This window comes from Carica papaya, chromosome 7 (assembly GCF_054855325.1).
Source record: "Carica papaya isolate Zhongbai chromosome 7, ASM5485532v1, whole genome shotgun sequence".
Classification (NCBI taxonomy): domain Eukaryota; kingdom Viridiplantae; phylum Streptophyta; class Magnoliopsida; order Brassicales; family Caricaceae; genus Carica; species Carica papaya.
Genome location: NC_142315.1, coordinates 26546793 through 26567368, shown reverse-complemented (window position 1 = coordinate 26567368; position 20576 = coordinate 26546793). Strand labels below are relative to the sequence as shown.

General features: G+C 33.2%; 2 protein-coding genes across 3 annotated transcripts; both read left to right on the top strand.

Annotated features, from left to right (window-relative positions):
• The first annotated feature begins 3618 nt into the window (after nucleotides 1-3618).
• Nucleotides 3619-9032, top strand: LOC110826409 (Afadin/alpha-actinin-binding protein). Of its 2 annotated transcripts, none has more exons than XM_088207996.1 (16): nucleotides 3619-3838; nucleotides 3923-3954; nucleotides 4062-4173; nucleotides 4262-4359; nucleotides 4879-4975; nucleotides 5052-5141; nucleotides 5263-5325; nucleotides 5434-5508; nucleotides 5598-5663; nucleotides 5738-5815; nucleotides 7485-7595; nucleotides 7686-7763; nucleotides 7852-7971; nucleotides 8287-8330; nucleotides 8430-8457; nucleotides 8748-9032. In XM_088207996.1, exons 1-16 carry the CDS (start codon nucleotides 3806-3808, stop codon nucleotides 8793-8795), a joined length of 1173 nt encoding a protein of 390 aa, XP_088064122.1. In that variant the 5' UTR covers nucleotides 3619-3805; the 3' UTR covers nucleotides 8796-9032. The 2 variants fall into 2 exon arrangements, with proteins under 2 accessions (XP_088064122.1, XP_088064123.1); XM_088207997.1 differs by having other exon boundaries at nucleotides 3620-3838; nucleotides 8771-9032.
• A 931-nt stretch (nucleotides 9033-9963) lies between these two features.
• LOC110826404 (uncharacterized) lies at nucleotides 9964-13813 on the top strand. Its single transcript, XM_088208537.1, has 3 exons — nucleotides 9964-11733; nucleotides 11797-11809; nucleotides 12814-13813. The coding sequence occupies exons 1-3, from the start codon at nucleotides 11028-11030 to the stop codon at nucleotides 13556-13558; spliced, it is 1464 nt and encodes a 487-aa protein (XP_088064663.1). The 5' UTR covers nucleotides 9964-11027; the 3' UTR covers nucleotides 13559-13813.
• Nucleotides 13814-20576: the final 6763 nt, after the last annotated feature.

Sequence of the window (20576 nt, the reverse complement as noted above, 5' to 3'; positions counted from 1 at the left end):
ATTTTAAAATACAAATAAAAATTTAAAAAACTCATATTTTAATTTAAAGTAAGTTTTATGTTTAATGAATCTTGTAATCTATTCCTTAATGGGTGATAATACAAAAATCAACAAATTTAATATAAAAATATCATATTAATTATGCAAATTTTAAAAATTTTAAAAGATTAACATTGATTCATTATTATATTTATAATTGAATTTTATAAAATATATATGATAATATTATTTAAAACAAATTCTATAATTCCAAAAACAAATAACCTATTTTAATATAACTTTACAACAAATTTAATAATTATATACAAATAGCACCAAAAAACATTGAATCTAAAATAAATGATAAGATTGCTTGATACAACAAGTTTACACATGCAAGAGTAAATTATACAAATAAAATAGAACACGACGAGTTGATAAGTTGGATGCTTTCTTGCATTTAACCATTCAACAAATTTTGAATCCATATTATATACACTAATATAATTAATGTACATATTATATGTTTTCTTTTATTATATTTATAATAATTTTATATACATACTAGTGAATTTTAGTATTTTATTCTGTTTTTTTTATTTATTTATTTGATAAAATTTATATTTTTTATTTAGTTGACAAAAAATTCATTCATTCGTTAATACAAAAAGTCTAACCATCCACTTGGGTTCCTTATAAATTCATCCGTATCTATTTCTATGTATTAATTCTATTTAACATTTTGAAATTAAATGTATTTAATAATAATTTAAATAATATATACAATATTATTAATTATTTTAATGTACTACAAGAAAGAGATTATTATTTTATAAAAATAAAATTACATAATTTGTTGCTTAATTGGAAGTACAAGTATAGATTACTATCACACGGAAATTTGGAATTTTAATATTTATATGAGAAAATTAGGCACTTTATGGTACGTCAGACTTGATATATTTGCATTTTATTATTTAGTCGACATCCAATTTCAAGGGTATTTTTGTCATAATATTTTAGTAGGTGGGAAAAGTAATGTTTATTCTTTTTTTAAAAAAAGGGTAACGAGGCAGGCTTATTAAACTCCTGGTTTGTATGTTTCCACGAATATATTGCTTCAAATTGCTGCACTGAAATAAGTTATTGTACGAATACAAATTCAAATGTATATATACATATAAATTGTATATATACAAACATACATATAAATAAATAATTGAGTAATTGGGCTCTCTCAGAAGATTACAAATTCAAATGAAATAGTCTTTATTGGTAATAAAATAAACAATAATCAAGTAATTATATTGGAATTTAAAGTCTAATTTATTAGTGTTTTGGTCAAATTACAATAATTAAATTGAATATTGTTAAGCAAATTATTACATATTTGAATAAATATTAAATTTATTGTATATTGTATAATTTTTTAAAAAAAAAAAATACTGTGTAGGCATAGTGATATTAAACGCACGAGGCATACAGTTACAACGTGTTCAATTAATAGAGACCCATTTCGCGTTGAACAAAAAAAACCATATATATATATATATGTACGCATTTTAATTTATAAAATAAAAAATCTACTTTAATACAATTATTATTATTACTCTTAAATTAAACTGAAATATAAATTTTTGTCATTTGATATATAAAAAAAATAAAATTTTATAATTATATATAATTCATGATATATAATTAAGTTGACAGCCATTAGCCACTACTGAATTTTGTTTAAAAAATTCAAAATTTTTAGTAACACTACAAACACAAACTTATAACATTAATTATAAATCTATTATTTTAAATTATTGATTAAAATATCATAAATTATAGAGTTCAATTTCTATAGTTAATAAATTATATTATAAACTTTAGCTTTCTAGAAAACTTTATTGTAAACCATTAAAATTAGGTGTTAACTAAACCATAAATATCACGTGTACTTTGAGTAATGCGAAACTACCCACGAAATACAAAACGGGAAAACGGAGTCGTACGATCCAACAAAGAGAAAAAAACAAAAACAAAAACAAAAAGTGATTGATAGCACACGGTGGCAAGAAAGACCATTATCTCCCAATAAATGAAAAAATAAAATTTTGATAAATAATATATAACTCGTATAAAAAATAAATATTTATTACTTAATGTGAAATTTTGGTGAATCATATCTTAAAAACGATAAATTTAAAATAAAATACCCACCAATCTTTTGGAGATTTTACTAGCTAGTATAAAGTAAATATTATTATTCTTGTTACATGTAAATAATACACTAGGTGAATAATTTAAAAATGATTTATTACAAGGTCAAAGTTGACACTAACAATAATCAGCAAAAGGTTTTGAAGCATTTATTAAAAATTATGTTTTGATCAACTTCAATTTTATATGTTATAAATGTGAATATAATATAATAATATAAGATTTGGGATGAAAAATAATATTTTAAATTTAAATTAGTGTGTGCATGATTAAATTTGTCACGTTGACTATTTTTTGTGTGGTTTTTAGACCATCAGGCCAAAATTGAATTTGACCACCAACTCCACAACGTCAGAATGATTTGGGTGGTCCATTTTATTTTACTTCTTAAAAAGTAAACGAAGCGTATTGCCAACCGGATCCTACACTCTTGGCCCGTATTCAATCTTGTCGACCATATAATATTTAATGAGAATGTGACGGCCCAATATGCCACAAATAGAAAATTAGATTTTTTTATCATAACAAATTTTATAATTTTAAAAAAAGTTGATAAATTAATTCATTAAAGAAATCTCAGATCTCCTTAGAGTTCATTATTAATAGCAATAGTAATAAATTAAAAAAATATATTTTTTACGGTCTTATTCTAAATAATTATAGTAATGTACCTCTTAATATGTGAATTAAAAAAATATTATTATTAAATAAATAGAATTTAATATTAAATTTTGATTTACATTTTAATTTCATTAAATAAGAGTAAAAGTATAATGAATAAAAATTAAGTAAAAATAACATCATAAGTTTATGTTAATTTCATTTTTGATTGAAATTATTTATTTTTGTTACGTTACAAAATGACATTCCTCCTATTCTATACACACCAAAAAATCATTCAATTTGTAAGTTTTAATTGAGTGAATGGTGAAAGAAGCATCACGAGAAGTTTGAGATCTGCCCAAGAAGGCCACCTACATCATGTGATGGATTGATGAGTTTTAAAATTGGATAATGTCTGGCAGATGGACTGCCATGCCCAAATCTTATTTTATTTTATATATGCTTATTATATTTGAATGTTAAAAAAAAATAATAAAAATAATTTTAATTAATTAACTAAATTAATAAATTAATACATTAGTGCATCCATCCGAGGAAAGGGTTTTAAGTGATATGGTATGTTCACGCCTTTTGTTGTGTATATGCCACATGGGCATATGGCGCCATTTATGTATATCGTGTTGGAATCCACGAAATCTCAGACTATCCTTAAAATGGAACTCATCCAATCATATTCGTTCCACGTGGTTTTGAACTTGAGAAAGTCAAACAAATTGATGGAGATGGAAGGAAATACATGAAAGATTGATGGATGTCAAAACATAGGATTACAAGTCTGCCTTTTAACCAGCACGGTTCAAACTTCAAACTTTAAGTCAGTCTAAAAAGGAAGAGAGCGAATTTCATTTTTTTACAAGTTTTTAAATTTGCTCACCGCTATGGTAGAGTAGATCTATCATAAGGATATTGACAGATTAACTGTTCACTTCTTTCTCATCGGAAGATCTTTGTCCCTTTCTCCTCTCTACCTTGAAGAAGCTCGTGCCATTCGACCATGCCAGCGACTGATGCAGACTTCGATCTCAGAGTATGTGTTTATCTCTTTGTCCCAGACAATGCGCTTCTAATTATCTCCCTAAAACTCACTCTCTGTCTTTTTGTTACTTCACAGACGTCTCCTCAGTCCGCTTTCTCGTCAATCGGGTCAGTTCCTCTACATTTCTAGGGTTTCAGCCTTTTACTAGTCTATATACGCATAAGTGTGTGTATTGGTTTTGTGTTGGTAGGGTTTTGATTTGGTTTTGTTGCAGGGAGTACACATTTGCAGATGCGGGGAACTTGGAGCATTGTACGAAGTATTTGAACCAGACGCTGGTTACCTTCGGATTTCCAGCCTCGCTCGATCTTTTTGCTAATGATCCGGTGAGTTTATGTTCGTATTGATTGTGAAGACTTATTGTTCATGAAATTGTCTTTTACTTCACATTATAAATTCTGTGGTCTTTGCTAGGTTTCGATCGCGAGGACCTGCAATTGTTTATACTCTTTGCTGCAGCAGAGGCAAAGAGATGTGGAATTTAGAGAATCCGCTAATGACCAGAGACAACGGTGACCTTTTTTTTTTTTCAACATTCAGTTATTTTTTCTTTTTTGGTCTGTTTGTCATTTATCTGCGTCTACATCTTTGAATTGTTCTATTTTGTACGTATAATCTGTAATTGGAGGAAACAGAGGATGTGGAAGCCCATGGCCTGATTTTTGTTTTCGACTTGCTACTATGATTAAGTTTTCTGTATTGTGCAATTAATAAAGTACAAAAAATTTATTGGAATATCTAATATTATATTAATAGTGTACAAAAACTACCTCGAACTTGCACATTTCTGTTTGTTATGTTTGGTGGATGGTCGCCTTTGGGGCCAAGAGCAATCACAAATTTTTCCAAAGTACACTAAGATCGAATTTCATGGCACTATGCTCTTTTTACCCTTATCTTTTGGTGGTTTTTTGTTTTATGTCACTTGTACCAATGAATGAATTGCTGTTTCATTGATGTGAATATATAGAATTCTTTTATATTTAAGAATTATAAATATATTTGTATTTTTGTCATTTTCCTTTCTCTAGACTGCTGTCAGACATATCCAGACTAGAGGCCAAAGTTGAGAGGCTTGAGTTGCAATTACAATCCAAAGATAGGGAGATTGCAACGATTACTCGAACAGTGAGTTACACGAATTGAGATAATATAAGCTTGAGCATTGGCTAGTGTATCACTTACAGAAGTACTCTATGATCAGGAAGCCAAAAACACTGCAGCTTTTAAGGCCCAAATTGAAAAGCTACAACAGGAACGAGATGAATTTCAAAGGATGGTTATTGGAAACCAGGTAGATCAATGTGAATCATTCATTTTTTTTTTCTCTTTCTGCATTTTCGTGGATAATAGAGCAAAATGTACTCAATGTGATGGCTGAATCGCACTTATCTGATTGATTGATATTGCCAAAGCAAGTGAGGACTCAACAGATACATGAAATGAAGAAAAAGGAAAAGGAGTATATAAAGTTACAGGTCGGATCTTGTTCCTTTGAAGAGAATCTTTTTGCAAGTAGGATTTCAGAATTGATTTGGCCAGTACAGAAGATTTGCAATAGTTGTTCGTTTCTGTTTCTTGTGCAGGAAAGGCTAAATCAAGTCTTGATGGAGAAAAAGAAGGAATCCAGATCTGGCATGGAAATAATGAATCTTCTCCAGGTGTTAGTTGGATAAATACTATAATTCTAGAAACATTACTGGAGGTTTTATCTTCACAAACTAATACTTTTCGTGACATGAATAAGCAGAAAGAAGGGCGGCAGCGTGGAACTTGGAATGGAAAGAAGGCTGATAATGATTTCTATAAAAAGATTGTATGAATCATGGTTGGCTTATTTAGGATTTGTAGCAACTGGTTAATTTATGCTTGATAGTTTGCTATTTACAGGTGGATGCTTATGAGGCGAAAAATCAAGAATTAGTGGCAGAGAATGCTGATTTAAGGGCATTATTACGATCGATGCAGGTTTGTGTTAACCTTTTATCACTGTTATTGTTACACTTGATCAAGGTCTGGTCTGCACTGATGGGAACATACACTTTTGTGGTTGCATTTGGAGCTTGTCATTATTAAAGAAACATAAAAATATCAATTAATTTTGTATTACTTCTTTTCCCTTGCAGTGTAGCTAAATTATATGCAAAATGGTGGTTTGATATTGTAAAGTGTATTAATATTTTGAAAAGCTTTCTAATCAGTTTGGGGAAGATATAAATTCTATTACATTCTAGTTTAAGGTTTTGTTACATCCTTTTAGAATTGACAACAGTCTACTCAATTAACTGTTGATCTTTCTTGTTTCTTGTTTTTTTGGATTTTTTTCCTGAAACCTATATGTGATGTCATGGTAGTACAGAAATTTAAGCAGGTAAGAATTTTCTCCTAGGAATATTTGCACGTCATGTTTTATTTGGATTTTTAGTTGCTTCTGTTTATGGCATTTCGTAGACACAGTTCCCTCACCAATACTAGTCCAATAAATACTCTTTCTGTTTCCATACATTTCCATGAAGGTTGTCATCATCATTTAGAATCAGGAATTGGTGTATCAACGAATAAATTGCTAAGCATGTTTGTTGGTCTATTTGCAGATTAATTCCAAACAAAGATGTAGAAAACAACTTGCTTCTAGTTTGAAATGATAGTTACCTAGTATTAGACCCCCAACCCCAATTAGGCAGACTAGAAAGGAATGTTGTGTTATCTATATCGCCAAAAATGGAGTCCCATTTCTCTTTTAGTTGTTGATGAAGAAGAAAGAGGCTGATGAAGTTTCGATATGGCACACGGGAGTCAAAACCCATTATGTCATTTCTCCTTCCTCTTATAATGCAGAAACACCCCCCTTATTCCATTTAAATTTTTGTTTGTTTTCTTGAGGCAACTATTCTTGAGGCAACTGAATATTGTTGATGCTGGCTTTACAGTTAGTTGAAGCTGAAAGGCATAAGTTACTTTTTTGCTTGAATAACATTAGAAGTGCAGGTAAGTTGACTGGTGTGGATACCACTGTTTCTTCTGTGTTAATTGAGTTGAATATGTTGGTAATGATTCTCATATATCTTATCTACGGAGAAAAATGATAAACCCATGTATAGTAACTGAAGAAAGATCTGCATTCTAACTACTAGGTTTTTCCATACTGTTACACTGCCAGTCTTTTTCTTTGTTTCTTGAAATGGCCACTCTACTGTTGTAAGGCAGGATTGTTTTGTGCTGTCAAATGGTGTTAAGGGGGACAAAAGGATTGATAATTGCTGGTTTGATTAATACCTGTGTATTAATATCTGTGAATGATGCATGCTGATGGATGTATAACTTTTTAATTGTTTCTAGATTTCTCCCCAATAGGTTTTGAAACCAAAATTCCCTATTTCTGTTGGTTAGTGAGAGCAGAATGTCCACAAAGAATATGGTGTTAGTCTGGTCAGGGACATTATGGTTCCCTTTAGTAAGGTGCAATGAAGGATTATGACTTTGCTTTGCTAGAAACAACCTCCTTTATTTGTTTAATTGTTTTGATTTCTTTGCATGAGAGGTAGATTCTTCCATACCATTTTAAACTTATAGCTTTTTGAAGTAAAAAGTTTTGATTCTGTTGGTGCACTTTCACATTAGATGCCCTGGTTTATAGGTGGATATGCGTGATTTCCTTAATGCTCCCAATGGGTCGTCCAAGCAATCTTCAGCTGGCCGTGAAAAATCTGGAACGGATCCCTCACAATCACCCTTGGTTGGGAGGACGGTACGATATTTATAATGGATGCAGGGTCATTTTTTTCTTGAATGGGTTTACTGCTGTCTGTAGCCATTGGTTGTTTTGTAAATTTTACAGGATGTTTTTGATCTACCTTTTCATATGGCTAGAGATCAAATAGAAGAAAGTCTCCGCACTAAGATGACTTCCATAAAGGTAAAGTTTCATACCGGCTTCCATCTTCTGCATCCTGGTGAATTTTGATCATAAATTGTTGATATTGTGTTCCTCTAAAATCTTGTAGGAGCGCATGGTTCAGCTACAGGATGCTCAGAAAGGGGCAGAAGTTACTTCTGAAGCAACTGAAAGAGAGCTTGAGCTTGAGGCCCAACTTGTTGAGGCAAGGAGTATAATCCAAGAGCAGGTGCCTATTTACCCTGTTCTGCAAAATTAGAAACTCAATAATTATTGTCAGGTTTGAGTACGAGATATGTTCTTCTGATGTTTCTTACATTCTCTTGTGCTTGCTAAAATCTGTTAGTTATGCTTTCCTCCTGCCCCAGTTATTACATTCTAACTAGTTTTCCCTTCATCCTATTCCTTCCTTTGCTCTGCCATGCAAACTTCTTTTCCAAAAATCAGTCTGCTGTTAACTTAACCTCTTTTTTGGCCAAACTACAGCTGTGAACTTTTAGTTATTTTTGTTTGAAGAACTGAAATTTTGTTGGTTTTCTTGCAGGCATCAATAATGTCTAAACATCTTGCAAAGTCAGAGAGGCCAAGGTATTCTTACCACTCATCATCTTTGTGCGGAGCTTCTATTTGTAAAACAAAACAAATTGGTGTTTAAGCAGGAGACTAATGGAAGTCTAATTCTGGCAGGGAATCTATCATTTCATCACCCGCTGAGGTACATGATTAACCTTCTCCTATCAAAATATATTTTCTGAATAGAATTCCCCATGCATAAGTTTAAAACTAGTGTTCTAGGAAGAGAGAAGTTTCTTGAAACAACTAACAAAACATATTGGGGACAATGGTTTGATCTTTCTCTCTTGCACTTTGCACTCTATTATTTGTTTTATGCGCACACATGGGGCATTTTAGTCAACATGGATTTTTTAAAAGTATTTGATGTTTCCCCTTCCCAAAAGGTAGTTTAAAATGAATTATTGAAGTCTTACATTTTTGGCCTCATAGGCTTTCTTGGTTATTACGTTCAGGGGATATGACGTTAGCAATGAGTGATGGTACCCTTCAGATTTTTGCTTGAAGAGTAGTTTAAGATTGTAAACCTTTGTATGTTCATCCCTGATCCAAATTTGTGTATGATCAATACGGCTATCTGTAAATCACTAAATCTCCAGATTGTGTTTCTTCCCTGGTCCCTGTTCTTGTAGTTACAGAGTAAAATTTCTTTGTTTATCTACTGTATTTTTAAGTAATTCTCCCTCTTCAATATCAATTCTCTCCCTTTTCCTTTCACAGATGAAATTTCCTATGAGAAAGGGAAGTAGAATATTCATTACTTAAGTTTAGTAGGTAGGATAAAATTGAGTAGATGTAATTGAGATGTTCCAAAGATATCTATCTTTATTATTATTATTTTGAAACTTGCTTTGTTTTTTTGAAAGCAAAACAAAAGTTTTTCCTACCATTTTCTATTATTCTAAGTAAAGGTTATGCATTTCAATGGGAGGTAGAATTTTCCGTCGTTTTCAGACAGTATTTTATTTCATGTGTCCATACCTAGCTAGAAGTTCTTTCCAAGAAAAAAAAACAAACCAACACGCATTATGCCATAAATATGGACTCTTCAATAAAAATTGGCATTTCGTTTAAGAAGAATGTGGACAATCAACAATTCTAGACTTCTCACAGCTTGGGAATAGTGCGAAAAAGTTCATGTTAGCAAATTTGTATACCATGTCTGTCATCTCTGCAAAATAAGTAAATAACTACACACGTTAGCCTTGATTTCTCTAATATGTAACAGGCTTTAATTTACTCGTTATCCACCAATTGATTCCATTTATGCTTTCACGTTTAATCAACTTCTGTTTCTCGCTTTCATTATTTTGTTTCCTCCGTTATTACTTTGATAGCTGCATTCAGAGCCTTTCTTCTTTTTCAATGATTAAAATCTACTTAATCAATCATCAAGCTTCTTATAATTAGAAATGGAAATTCCCTTCTCTAAATTCCAATAAAAAACAAATGAACTGATAAATCCTCAGTTTTTTTTCTAATTATTATTTTTAAATAAACTTTCCTGTAACATGAAGATTTGGTTTTTTTTTTTTTTCCTTTTTTCTATAATTAATTTTTCATTTGGTTGGTTAACGACCTCCCACATAATTCTCCTTAATTTAATAATCTCTGCTTAATTAGTTAGTTAATTCTTAGTTACTTACTAGCTAATACATATAGAAGAAAACAAGCAAAAGACCTGAAAAGTCAACTAATAGAATATACCACTCTTTTTACGATAAGGTCGGCAAATTCAATGAACCGATTTTAAAGCTTCCTACAAAATAGGTTTTTGTTACTTAGGCACTAAAAAGAAGCCTGATTTTTGTTCGGTCCACAGAATTTGAAACCAGTAGTATCTATATGAGAGTTTGAGTGAGCTGTGAAGTTTCCTTAACCATCTCTTTTCACTTCACTCGGTCAATGTGAATAGGTCATCCTCTCTGCAACGTGGCCCTACGACCCCATACAATAATATTGGACTAATTTTTTCGTTTTAGCAATAATTCATTGCATATTTCGATTAATGTTAAACCCATCAAAAATACAGATTCCTTTAAAAAAAAAAAAAAAGCCCATTGCAAATGCAGAACAATATATATGTATATATATAATTGTGTGAATTACACTTCTATTTATAAGATTTTTGTTAAATTATTCGAATTAAAATCATGTCATAAGTAATTTTCCACCCATATAATTATTTTTGCTTAAGGTCACCTTCCTATAGACTAAAAGAGAGAGGTAGATAGCAAGAAAAGATGACCATTCCTTAAGGGTTTGGTGAAATTGCACATGCATTACAATCCAACCCAATGAAAACTCTAACCTTCTTATAACGTAACCTTAAGAACAAAGTCACTCAAGAGACAAGTAACAAAGAAAGAAAGGGTGTATAATATATTGGCAATATAACAAAAATTAAATTTTTGTAAAAATGTTTTATTAATTAATGATTAATCAAAAGCAATTTTTAAATTCTAAGTTCCAAGTTAATTAACCCTAATCACCTAATATTGTGAATATAACATGGGATCATGTACCTCAAGACTCGATCACTTCCCTAAGAAACCGGAGACAACTAAATTCTATACATACAAACCAACATATATATATATATACACATAGACACCCACACAAACCTTGATCATAATTAAGAAAAATCACACTCAAAAACCCATAAAATATCAAAATCTCAACGAAAATACTCATAGCAAAGAAGAAGAGATTATGGATCATCAACAACAAAATTGCGGAAGATCAAGAAGAAAGGTTTCACTGGTTGAAAGAGACGAGTTCTTCAACAAAATTCTTTCAAGAAACCCTTCTCTGGGTTACTCTTCCCGGGTAGAATACTACCGGAGCTCCGAAGGGGTACCCTTCAACTGGGAAAAGCAGCCGGGAACTCCTAAACACCAACCAATACACGACACTCTTCCTCCTCTCAGCCCTCCGCCGGCTCAGCTAAGCTTGGCTTTACCTAAACCATGCATTAACTTTGACGATCCCAAGCCGCCATTGATGACGAAACTCAAGTTCTGGAAGCAAAAAAAGAAGACCCACGAAGGCATTAAGTGGGTTAAAGCAGCAGATGCAAAGTCCAACGTGATGATGGTCAACGGCGAAGACGATGATCATAAGTTGATGAATTTTTATGAGATTTGTAGCTCTGATGGTGATCATGATCATCGGTTTTCTGGTAATAATTGTTCGAGCTCTAATTCGTCTTCGTCTGAGTCGTTTTCTTTCTCTGTTAACGAGAATTCTTTGAAATCATCGTCAATGGTAGGAAGTACTCATGATGACGATGATGATGATGATCATGGTCATGATGACAGGCATGATAATGATGTAGATGATCATCATACATGGCATAATCTTCATGGTTGTGGTCCTTGGACTTCTGTTCTTGTTCGGGCTGTTAGGCGAGAAAGATAATTAAGCAACTTCATGGGCAAAATTTGTAATTTATGTTTTTGTAAACGTGTGCTGTAAAAAGTCAAAAAATCTTTGTGATTTTATACCATATGTTAGTTATTTTATTTTTGTTTAGGAAACTAATTCATAAACAAACTAGAAATTTTGGTTAATTAATTATAAGTATATGTTAAGACTTAATATATATATGCATACAAGGTGGTTGTTCCTTTCTTTGTGCATAATATTTGTCTTATTTTATTTGACAAATATTATAGTTGATCATTTTTCACTATGATTTGAAAATTTTCTGGATGAATTTTTAATTTCTATATCTTAAATTAGAAAGTTACAAAATTAAATTGACATCAGAGATGTATATTTTGAAATCTGAAATTAAAGTTATAATATTTGATTTAGGAAACCATATTCCTGAAATGCAGAATAAAAGAAATCCAAATTGAGATAAGTGGTGCTTTAGGAAACTTTGGATCCGAATTTGAAATTATTCTTCTTTTATCTCCAAAATAAGAATTTTAATTAATTAATTAATTGATGATCCCCACAGAAAAATATAAATAAAAAATAGGAAACCCAATATTTTTCTTTTAATTGGGTGAAGAAGGATCCCCCCGATAATTATTATTTTGCATATATAGCCATCATAAATATTTTAGTTTGAAGCAAGCAAAAGGAATTATTTGGTAAGGGAGACTTATTCAGTCACTTTATATATATTTATATATACACACACACACACACATAAGTATATGCAGGCATGTATGTATATATATGTATACACACACATATGTAAGTAACAAATCTGTGTATATTTACATATGAAAACAAAAACAATTACTTTTCTTTTAAACCCAAAAACAAAATGCCATCATACGTCCAAAATTACGTGTGAAATTAAGAATAATAACCATAACATTTTAATTAAAAAAAAAACAGAAATAGAAAATTTCTATATAACTTCTCTGAAATGTGATTAAAACTAGAAAGTAAAAGAAAAATAAACTAATTTTAGGAGTCAAATTTCGGAAATTCGTTTGATTTTTTGTGGAATTAATTAATTATTTCCTTCCTTTTAAAGATGGTTTCATTTGATTCTCACTTTCCCACTCATCAAATCCCTGTATGCATACACACACATATATATATATCGATCCCCGTCTCCTCCTTCCTCCTTCACCCACACACCCAGAAGAAGAAAAATGGAAAATGAGCAGAGCAGCAAAAGCGAGAAAGAAGAGCGTTCAGCTTCCATGCTTCAACTCGACACGATTTTCTTCAAGAAAATCCTTGCAAGAAACTCAAATGATTCTTCCTCTTCGATTTCTGATCACCACAGCGTCTGCGAGGTCCCTTTCGATTGGGAATCCATGCCCGGAACTCCTCGGAATCCATATCGGGATATCGATGCTATATTGCCGCCGATCAAGCCTCCGCCGGCGGTTGAAAGCGTAGACATGCCGAAGCCGGCGATCATTTTAGCTCCAAAATCTTCCAAAAACGTTTGTTTCTGGAATCGACAGAAAAATTTTTATCCCTGCAAAAGCAAAACCAAAATCACGAAGAAGTTGCCACCTCGGTGCCCTAACATTGAGCATGATGATGATCATCAAAGATCATCGTCAGTTTCGATTACTTCTTCTAGTCCTGCAAGTACTAATTCTTTGTCCAGTTATCCACCGTCTGGATCTACAACGTCGTCGTCTTCTTCGTCCTCCCATTCTTCGTTTGCTATTTCTCGTAAGTTCAAATCTTGCAGTAAGTCTCGTTCTTCAAAATTCAAGGCCCTGGCTAGGTTGTTTATCAAGTGGGTTGATTTTCATTAGCTGCACAATTTTTTTAAAAATAATATTTTTGCATGCTTTTTGTTGGTCGTAATTTAATTGTTACGTGGAATAATTAATTGGGTTATAGTGTAATTTTGAAATATTGATTACTCTTTTGAGATAATTAATTGATATTTTAAAAAAATTTATTAATATATATATTTTTTATGTATGTGTCAGCTTGATTCATCGAGTTCATTATAAGACTCTGATTACTATCATAATTATGTAATTAATTAATGATTAATTACATTACAATTTCAAGGAATGCATATAGCTTTGAGGGATTATATTTATGATGTATATATTATGTTATTGTGTTATCTCATGGTAATTAAAAATGGGGTGATTTGGAAATGTACAATTAATTAATTTAATTAATGTGATTAGATTAATAACCATAAATCACTATGATTAAGAGATTCAGCTTTGTGGTTGACCTTACCTTTCGGATTTTACATCCACGATTTTTGTGCCTTTATTTATATTAATTAATATGTAATTATAAAATTCAATTTCCATTGAATGGTTATAATAAAATCATAATCGAAATTATGGGTTCCTAGAAAGATAATAGAAATTATCGCCTGTAATTGGTGGAGATATATATATATATATATATGTATATATATAATACAAAGCTTCAATCGTCAAATGATAAATGAAATAATTTCCCCAATAATTTGGATAATTAATTACTTTCATTTGGTGAACAAATGATTATATGACATTTATATCTATAAAAAAAAAACCCCTTTCAATTAAGAAAATTTCTTAGAAAAATAAAGATTTTTATATAATGGATTAAGGTAACTATATATATATATAAATATATAATTCCCCTCTTTAGTCTATTTGACTTACATTAATTTATAATGATTCACATTGAAAATATTTTAAAATAATAAAAGTAAACTAAAAAATATCACTCGTATTTACTCTATTACACAAAAATATGTAAGAATATAATTTGTCCTAATTAAAAACTAAAAATTTAATAATCATTTTACCCTTAGTTATTTAAATAAAAATGTACATCTTGTCCTAGTTTATATTTTCTTTTTTTCTTTCTTCTCAAATATTTATTTAGTTTCATATTCTTTTAACAATTAAATTTTTATTTATTTACTAATGGCTATCACATTCACTTTAAGTCATTAATCTTTTCTATATGCTAAAATCTTTTATGTACTTGCACTCACAATGATTTTGTTTCTGTATAAAAATAAAACATAAAAATTAGAGACAAAGAATTTTATTTAAACCACGAGTGACACAATTATGCTAATCCAAAAATATTATACGATTTTTTTTTTATATAAAAAATAAGAGTTACATTAAGTACGGACAATTGAATAAAATATGTGTGAACAAAAATTTGTATTCATAAAGCGAAAGTTAAGCATATTACTTTTAACAATATATTATACGATGGATAAATAAATATTAATAATATTTTTTTATATGATAAATGTAAAATAAAAAAGAGATTATGTCTGTAATTTACCAATTTTTTTAAGTTTGTATTTTAGCTATCAATGCTAATTCATGTTAAATCCTAATATGAAGTCATGTTTTTGCACTCTTTCTTTATACGAAATCATTAAAGATGTGATTAGTAGCATCGTAATTTGTCTAAATAATAAAAGCAAATATTTTATTCAATTAATTCCTTAATAAATTATGTTGCTTTTATATGTTAACTTGAGTTATCTTTTTACTTTAATTTTTATTATTTTGAACAGTTTATGAAATAGTTCATATATCACACACTTATGATTATGTACTAAAATTTATAGATTATGAGAGAGTGAATAGCTTTTAAGAAAATATAATACAAATTTATTCACCATTTTGTTGTAACTAGTTAATAAAATTGTATAAAAAAATGAATCAGTATATAAGTATATTTTTATTAATTGAAAGTAATGTCAAATTTTTTAGGCCCATCATGACTAATACAATTTTAAATATTTATCTCATTTAGATACATTATGTTTGGTGAAATAAAACTTAACATATGTTAAAAAGTGGGTAATTCATTATTCCAAAAAATGTTCTCTTTCAGTGATATTTCTATCACTGAAAAGACGACGATAATCGATCAACCAAAAAGGTAAGAATAACGATGGACACTGACCACCTGCTACCGGATGGAGTGGCGAGGGCATATCGTATTGTGGAGGAAAATGTGGCGGAGGATAGTGATATAGAGTTAGTAGAATCGAAGGATGAGGGCTTGGAGACCAGCGCCCAAAACATAATGGACCCATACGAAAGATGGGGACGAAATAAAATCTCCTTCAAGGACAAACTTACCAACATAAGGTCCACGGATAAGAAACATGAGAAGTTTGAAATTGAGGAGGATGTGATCCTCACTACGATTGAGGACCTCCCTATGGTGGTCTTCTCCGTCATGGTACACAATTTTCTCTCGCTTTCCATGAAGGACTCAGTCATTGTAAGGTTGCTAGCAGGGCAGTTGGCTGTTGCCCTCTGTTCAGTCGTCTCTAGAGCCTTTGGTGTCTTACAGACACGTTTCAATCGGTAGACCTGGAAAACAACTTTTATCTTCCCAAGTTTGTTGATTTCGCTGATTACACGCCCGCCCTCACCGGGGGCCCTTGGGTTATCTATGAGCATTACTTAATGGTGCAGCCATGGACAAAGTCGTTCTCTGTTGAGGATGATAGGGTGGCGTCGGTGGTTGCATGAGTCCGCTTCCCTGACTTACCGATCCAGTATTACTATAAAAGTGTGTTAAGGGCGATTGCAAAAATGATCGGAACGGTGGTGCACATCGACTACAATACGAAAGCCACAGAGGGGGGGAAGTTTGCCCGATTAGTTGTTTATGCTGATTTTACTAAACTACTTGTCTCTAAAATTTTGATTGAATGCCATTTACAGAAAATGGAGTAGAAAGGCCTACCTACGATCTGTTTTGATTACGGCTGCTACGGTCATCTCCTGAACCAATGTCCTATGAATGTGGGAGGAGTGATAAAGGAAACTAATAGGAAAACGACACCATCGGGGGTACTTGAGGAGAAGTTTGGGCTGTGGATGCAGGTGACCCATTGGAGTAGGAGGAACAACAAAAAAGGTAACGCTTCTGGACATAAGGAATCCATGGTAATTACCGGATGTAACGGTCCTAGATCGTACTTTGACCTAATTACCGAGATGGGGGAGGATGATTTGACCAGTAACAAGTTAATCGCGGATTCGATGGGGAGAAATTTTAGTACTTTAAATATTGAACCAATTTAAAAAGAGAAGGTCGTAAATGCAGGAGAAGTGATGAGAGAAGGTAAACAGAACAGGAAAAGGAAAGTACTTATAAGGGAGTCTGGGGCTTCTTCAGTTGGGCCAAGTTTGGGAGTTAAAAGTCCACAGGGGCCGACGGCTAGATACAATAAAATGGGCCAGGGGAGTAAAACATATGAGGTTCATGATCTGGCCTAATTTAAGAACACAGGCAGGACGGACCACTAATCGCCAAAGGGGCCAATTTGGGCCTCCTAATAAGTTCTGATCCGTCTGCCACTATCCATTATGTCTGGACCCAGCTTGACCTACTAAATCATTCAATGATTTGAATTGAAGACCGGGTAGGGCGGATGAACGAAAGCAACCCAGTCACCGCTGATGGCTCTGATGCACCCCCGGTGACCGATCAAAAATAGAAGGCGTTGAAACCCCCAGACAAATGCCTGTTCAGCATAAGAGTCGATAGAGCTTCCCGTCATGAGCTCAAGTTGAAGAAGTGTCGAGAGGACAAAAAGTCGACTTCCTAGCTTGAGGTCGAATCGATACTAGAGGATATATAGGGTTGCGAGGCAGACGAACGAGATGTTTTCCTGGTCGAAGTTGCCATCAGTAATGCTGACTGATCTGGTTGGTTTTTTTTGTTGGATCGGTGTGTTTTTTCTCCTCCCTATGTATATAGATCTAAAAATTTTCACATGCAAATTACGAAGGAGCTGTCAATCATTGATTCGGGCGTATGGTTCAGGAGTTTGTTAAGCAGCATAGGCCTTCCATCATGGCCTTGGTTGAACCCCGTATTGTTGGGGAGAAAGCTAACAAGTTCATTTGTAGACTGGGCTTTAGTTTATCACACCGAATGGAGGCACATGGATTCGCAAGTGGTATTTGGCTCCATTGGAACGATCCATTGCATGTTGACATCCTTACGAATAATTGTCAATTCTTCCACACTAGAATTCACTAAAGTGAAGGGAGCTAGCTGTCTTGTTTACTGTAGTCTATGGGAGTCCTCGGGCGTAGAAACATCGCTACCTCTGGATTCACTTGAGCTAACTTAGTAGAATTGTGATGGAGCCATAGTTGATTGCAGGGGATTTCAATACGATCTTGGATAGTTTTGATCGAAAAAGGGGTGCTACTAAAGGGAACAAGGGTTGTCCCCTATTCTCTCAGTTTTTGAGTCATAACTCCCTCTCGATAGTCGATTACATGGGACCTAACTTCACTTGGCGGAGAGGTACTTTATTCCAACGCCTTGATATGGTTATAGCGAATTTGCCTTAGTTAAATACATTCCTTGATACATTGGTGCACCACCTAGCCAAAATTCAATTATGATCATAAGTCTCTTCTTATTAATGCTAGGGTGATACACTTGCAGAACTAGTGCCCCTTCTATTCCGATTTCTTGCGATCTGGCTTACTCATCATGACTTTTCTAAGCTTGTCCAGAGTAGTGGAAGGGCAGAGATTTTTTCTAAGCCACCATTGATAACTTCTCAAGATGTGCTTAGGATTGGAATACCACAGTCTTCTGTAAGAAAAAACACTTAATGGCTTGCATCGCTGGGATCCAAAGGACGTTAAAAAATGGCCTGTCTGAGTACCTCAGTAAACTTGAAGTGTCCCTGTGCCAGGAGCTTTAGGCCATATTACTACAGGAAGAATTATATTGCCTGTAAAGAGCTAAATGTTACTTTATTTCATTTGGTGATAAGAATACGAGCTATTTTCATACGTGTGCACTATGGCCCGATGTTGACAGAATAAGATTAGTATGCTCCAAGATAATGCAGGCAATTAGATTTTTGATGAATATCAATTTAAACTCATTGCCTCTGATTTTTTTAAAAGATTTACTTTAAGGATACTCTTAATGCTCGTGGCTGTAAGGTCCGTGGTAAATTTCTGATGCTTACTCTGGACATGCTTAACGCCTTGGGTAGCTTGGTCACCAAAGAGTATATCTGTGCGACCTTATTCGACATGAAACCTCTCAAGGTGCCGGGACTGGATGAGCTGCATGTGACGTTCTTTTAACACCACTAGGACACTGTTGGTGACTTAGTTTGTGAAATGGTGATCAAAGTATTTCGATGAGAAGCGATGGAGGAAGCCATCAATAGAACCTTAATCACTTTGATCCATAAGGTGGCAAGTCCCATAAATATTAAAGATTTTTTCCATATCAGTTAGTTGAATGTCCCCTACAAGATCATCACTAAAGTCATTGCCAACAAGCTTAAGAATATTATGCCTAGTATAGTCAGTGAGACCCAAACAAGTTTCGTGGAGGGCTGTAGCATATCGAATAATATTATTATGGCCCAGGAAGTTGTCCACTCAATGAGACGAAAGAAATATAAGGTTGATTGGATGGCTATCAAGGTGGACCTTGAAAAAGCGTATGATAGACTCGGCTAAGATTTTATTGAGGATACCATTTGGGATGTTGGTCTCCCACAATCTCTCACTCAGGTTATCATGCACTACATCTGCTCTGGCTTCATCCAACTTCTGTGGAATTGAGAGGCCATTTAAGAGTTTACTCTCTCTAGAGGCATTCGCCAGGGTGATCCCATTTCACCATGCATTTTTGTGTTATGTATGGAGTGTCTTTCCTAGTATATTAATCAGTTGGTTGACCATGAGATTTGGCATCCTATCTCATTGAGTAGGAGGGGCCCCAAGTTTTTGCATCTCTTTTTTGCAGATGATTTGATCATTTTTAGCGAGACCTCAGATAGTATGGTATTACTGCTCAAGACAGTTCTTGCAGAGTTCTGTGAGTGCTCCGAGCACAAAATTAGCATGAATAAAACTCGTATCTTTTACTGCATAATGTGTTGGATAGTGAGGCTCATCGTATCAGTTCGACCTTTGGGTTTCAGGTTTATAGGAACCTAAACATGTATTTAGGTGTTCCTCTTATTCATGGTAGGGTCACCAATGATACCTACAGGTACATCCTTAAAAAGGTGCGGGAGAAGTTTTCTAGGTGAAAAACCACTAGTCTTTCCATAGTTGGTCGCGTAACGTTAGCCAAGTATGTGCTGATGGCAATTCCCACCTATGCAATGCAGATTGCCACCATTCCCAGCTCACTCTGTGATCAAATTAATTGGCTTATGCGTGACTTCATATGCGGATCCACCAGTGATGCGAAAAGGCTGAGCCTTGTCAGTTGGAAGGATATGTGTCAGTCTACTGCCCATGGGGGAGGTGGTATTCTGAGCCTAATATCACTTAACAAGGTGTTCTTCATGAAAGTGAGCTTTATATTCTTACCAAACCCAACCTCATTTGAGTTCAAATTTTACGGCATAAATATATATGGGATCCCTAATATATGACCCCTTTTAATTTAAATACTCGTTCTCATATGTGGCAGAAGTTGCATGGTCTATGGGAAGATCTGAGATGTGGGTTGGCTTGGCACAATGGGGATAGCAATAGTGCTAGATCATGGGAAGATAACTGGCTAGGGGACTTAGGTCCTCTTAAGCTTCTTGGCTTTCAACATATTGATGATATTGATGGGTCCAAGAGAGTTAGTGACCTGGTGGCCTCAAATGGTCAATGGGATTGGGATCATTTGCATAACAGGCTTCCAACTATGATCCTTCTTCAGTTGGCAGCTATTAGAATTCCGCATGATGGTATGGAGATGGATGTCCCGTATTAGGACCTCTCATCAGACGATTAGTTTTTTGTTAAATCTGCTTATAATATGCTTACTGAT

Coding starts and splice junctions, on each gene's coding strand:
- LOC110826409 (XM_088207996.1), top strand. CDS start 3,806: ATGCCAGCGACTGATGCAGACTTCGATCTCAGA. Junction 3,955..4,061: donor TCCGCTTTCTCGTCAATCGG/GTCAGTTCCTCT, acceptor GTTTTGTTGCAG/GGAGTACACATTTGCAGATG. Junction 5,509..5,597: donor AAATAATGAATCTTCTCCAG/GTGTTAGTTGGA, acceptor ATGAATAAGCAG/AAAGAAGGGCGGCAGCGTGG.
- LOC110826404 (XM_088208537.1), top strand. CDS start 11,028: ATGGATCATCAACAACAAAATTGCGGAAGATCAAGAAGAAAGGTTTCA.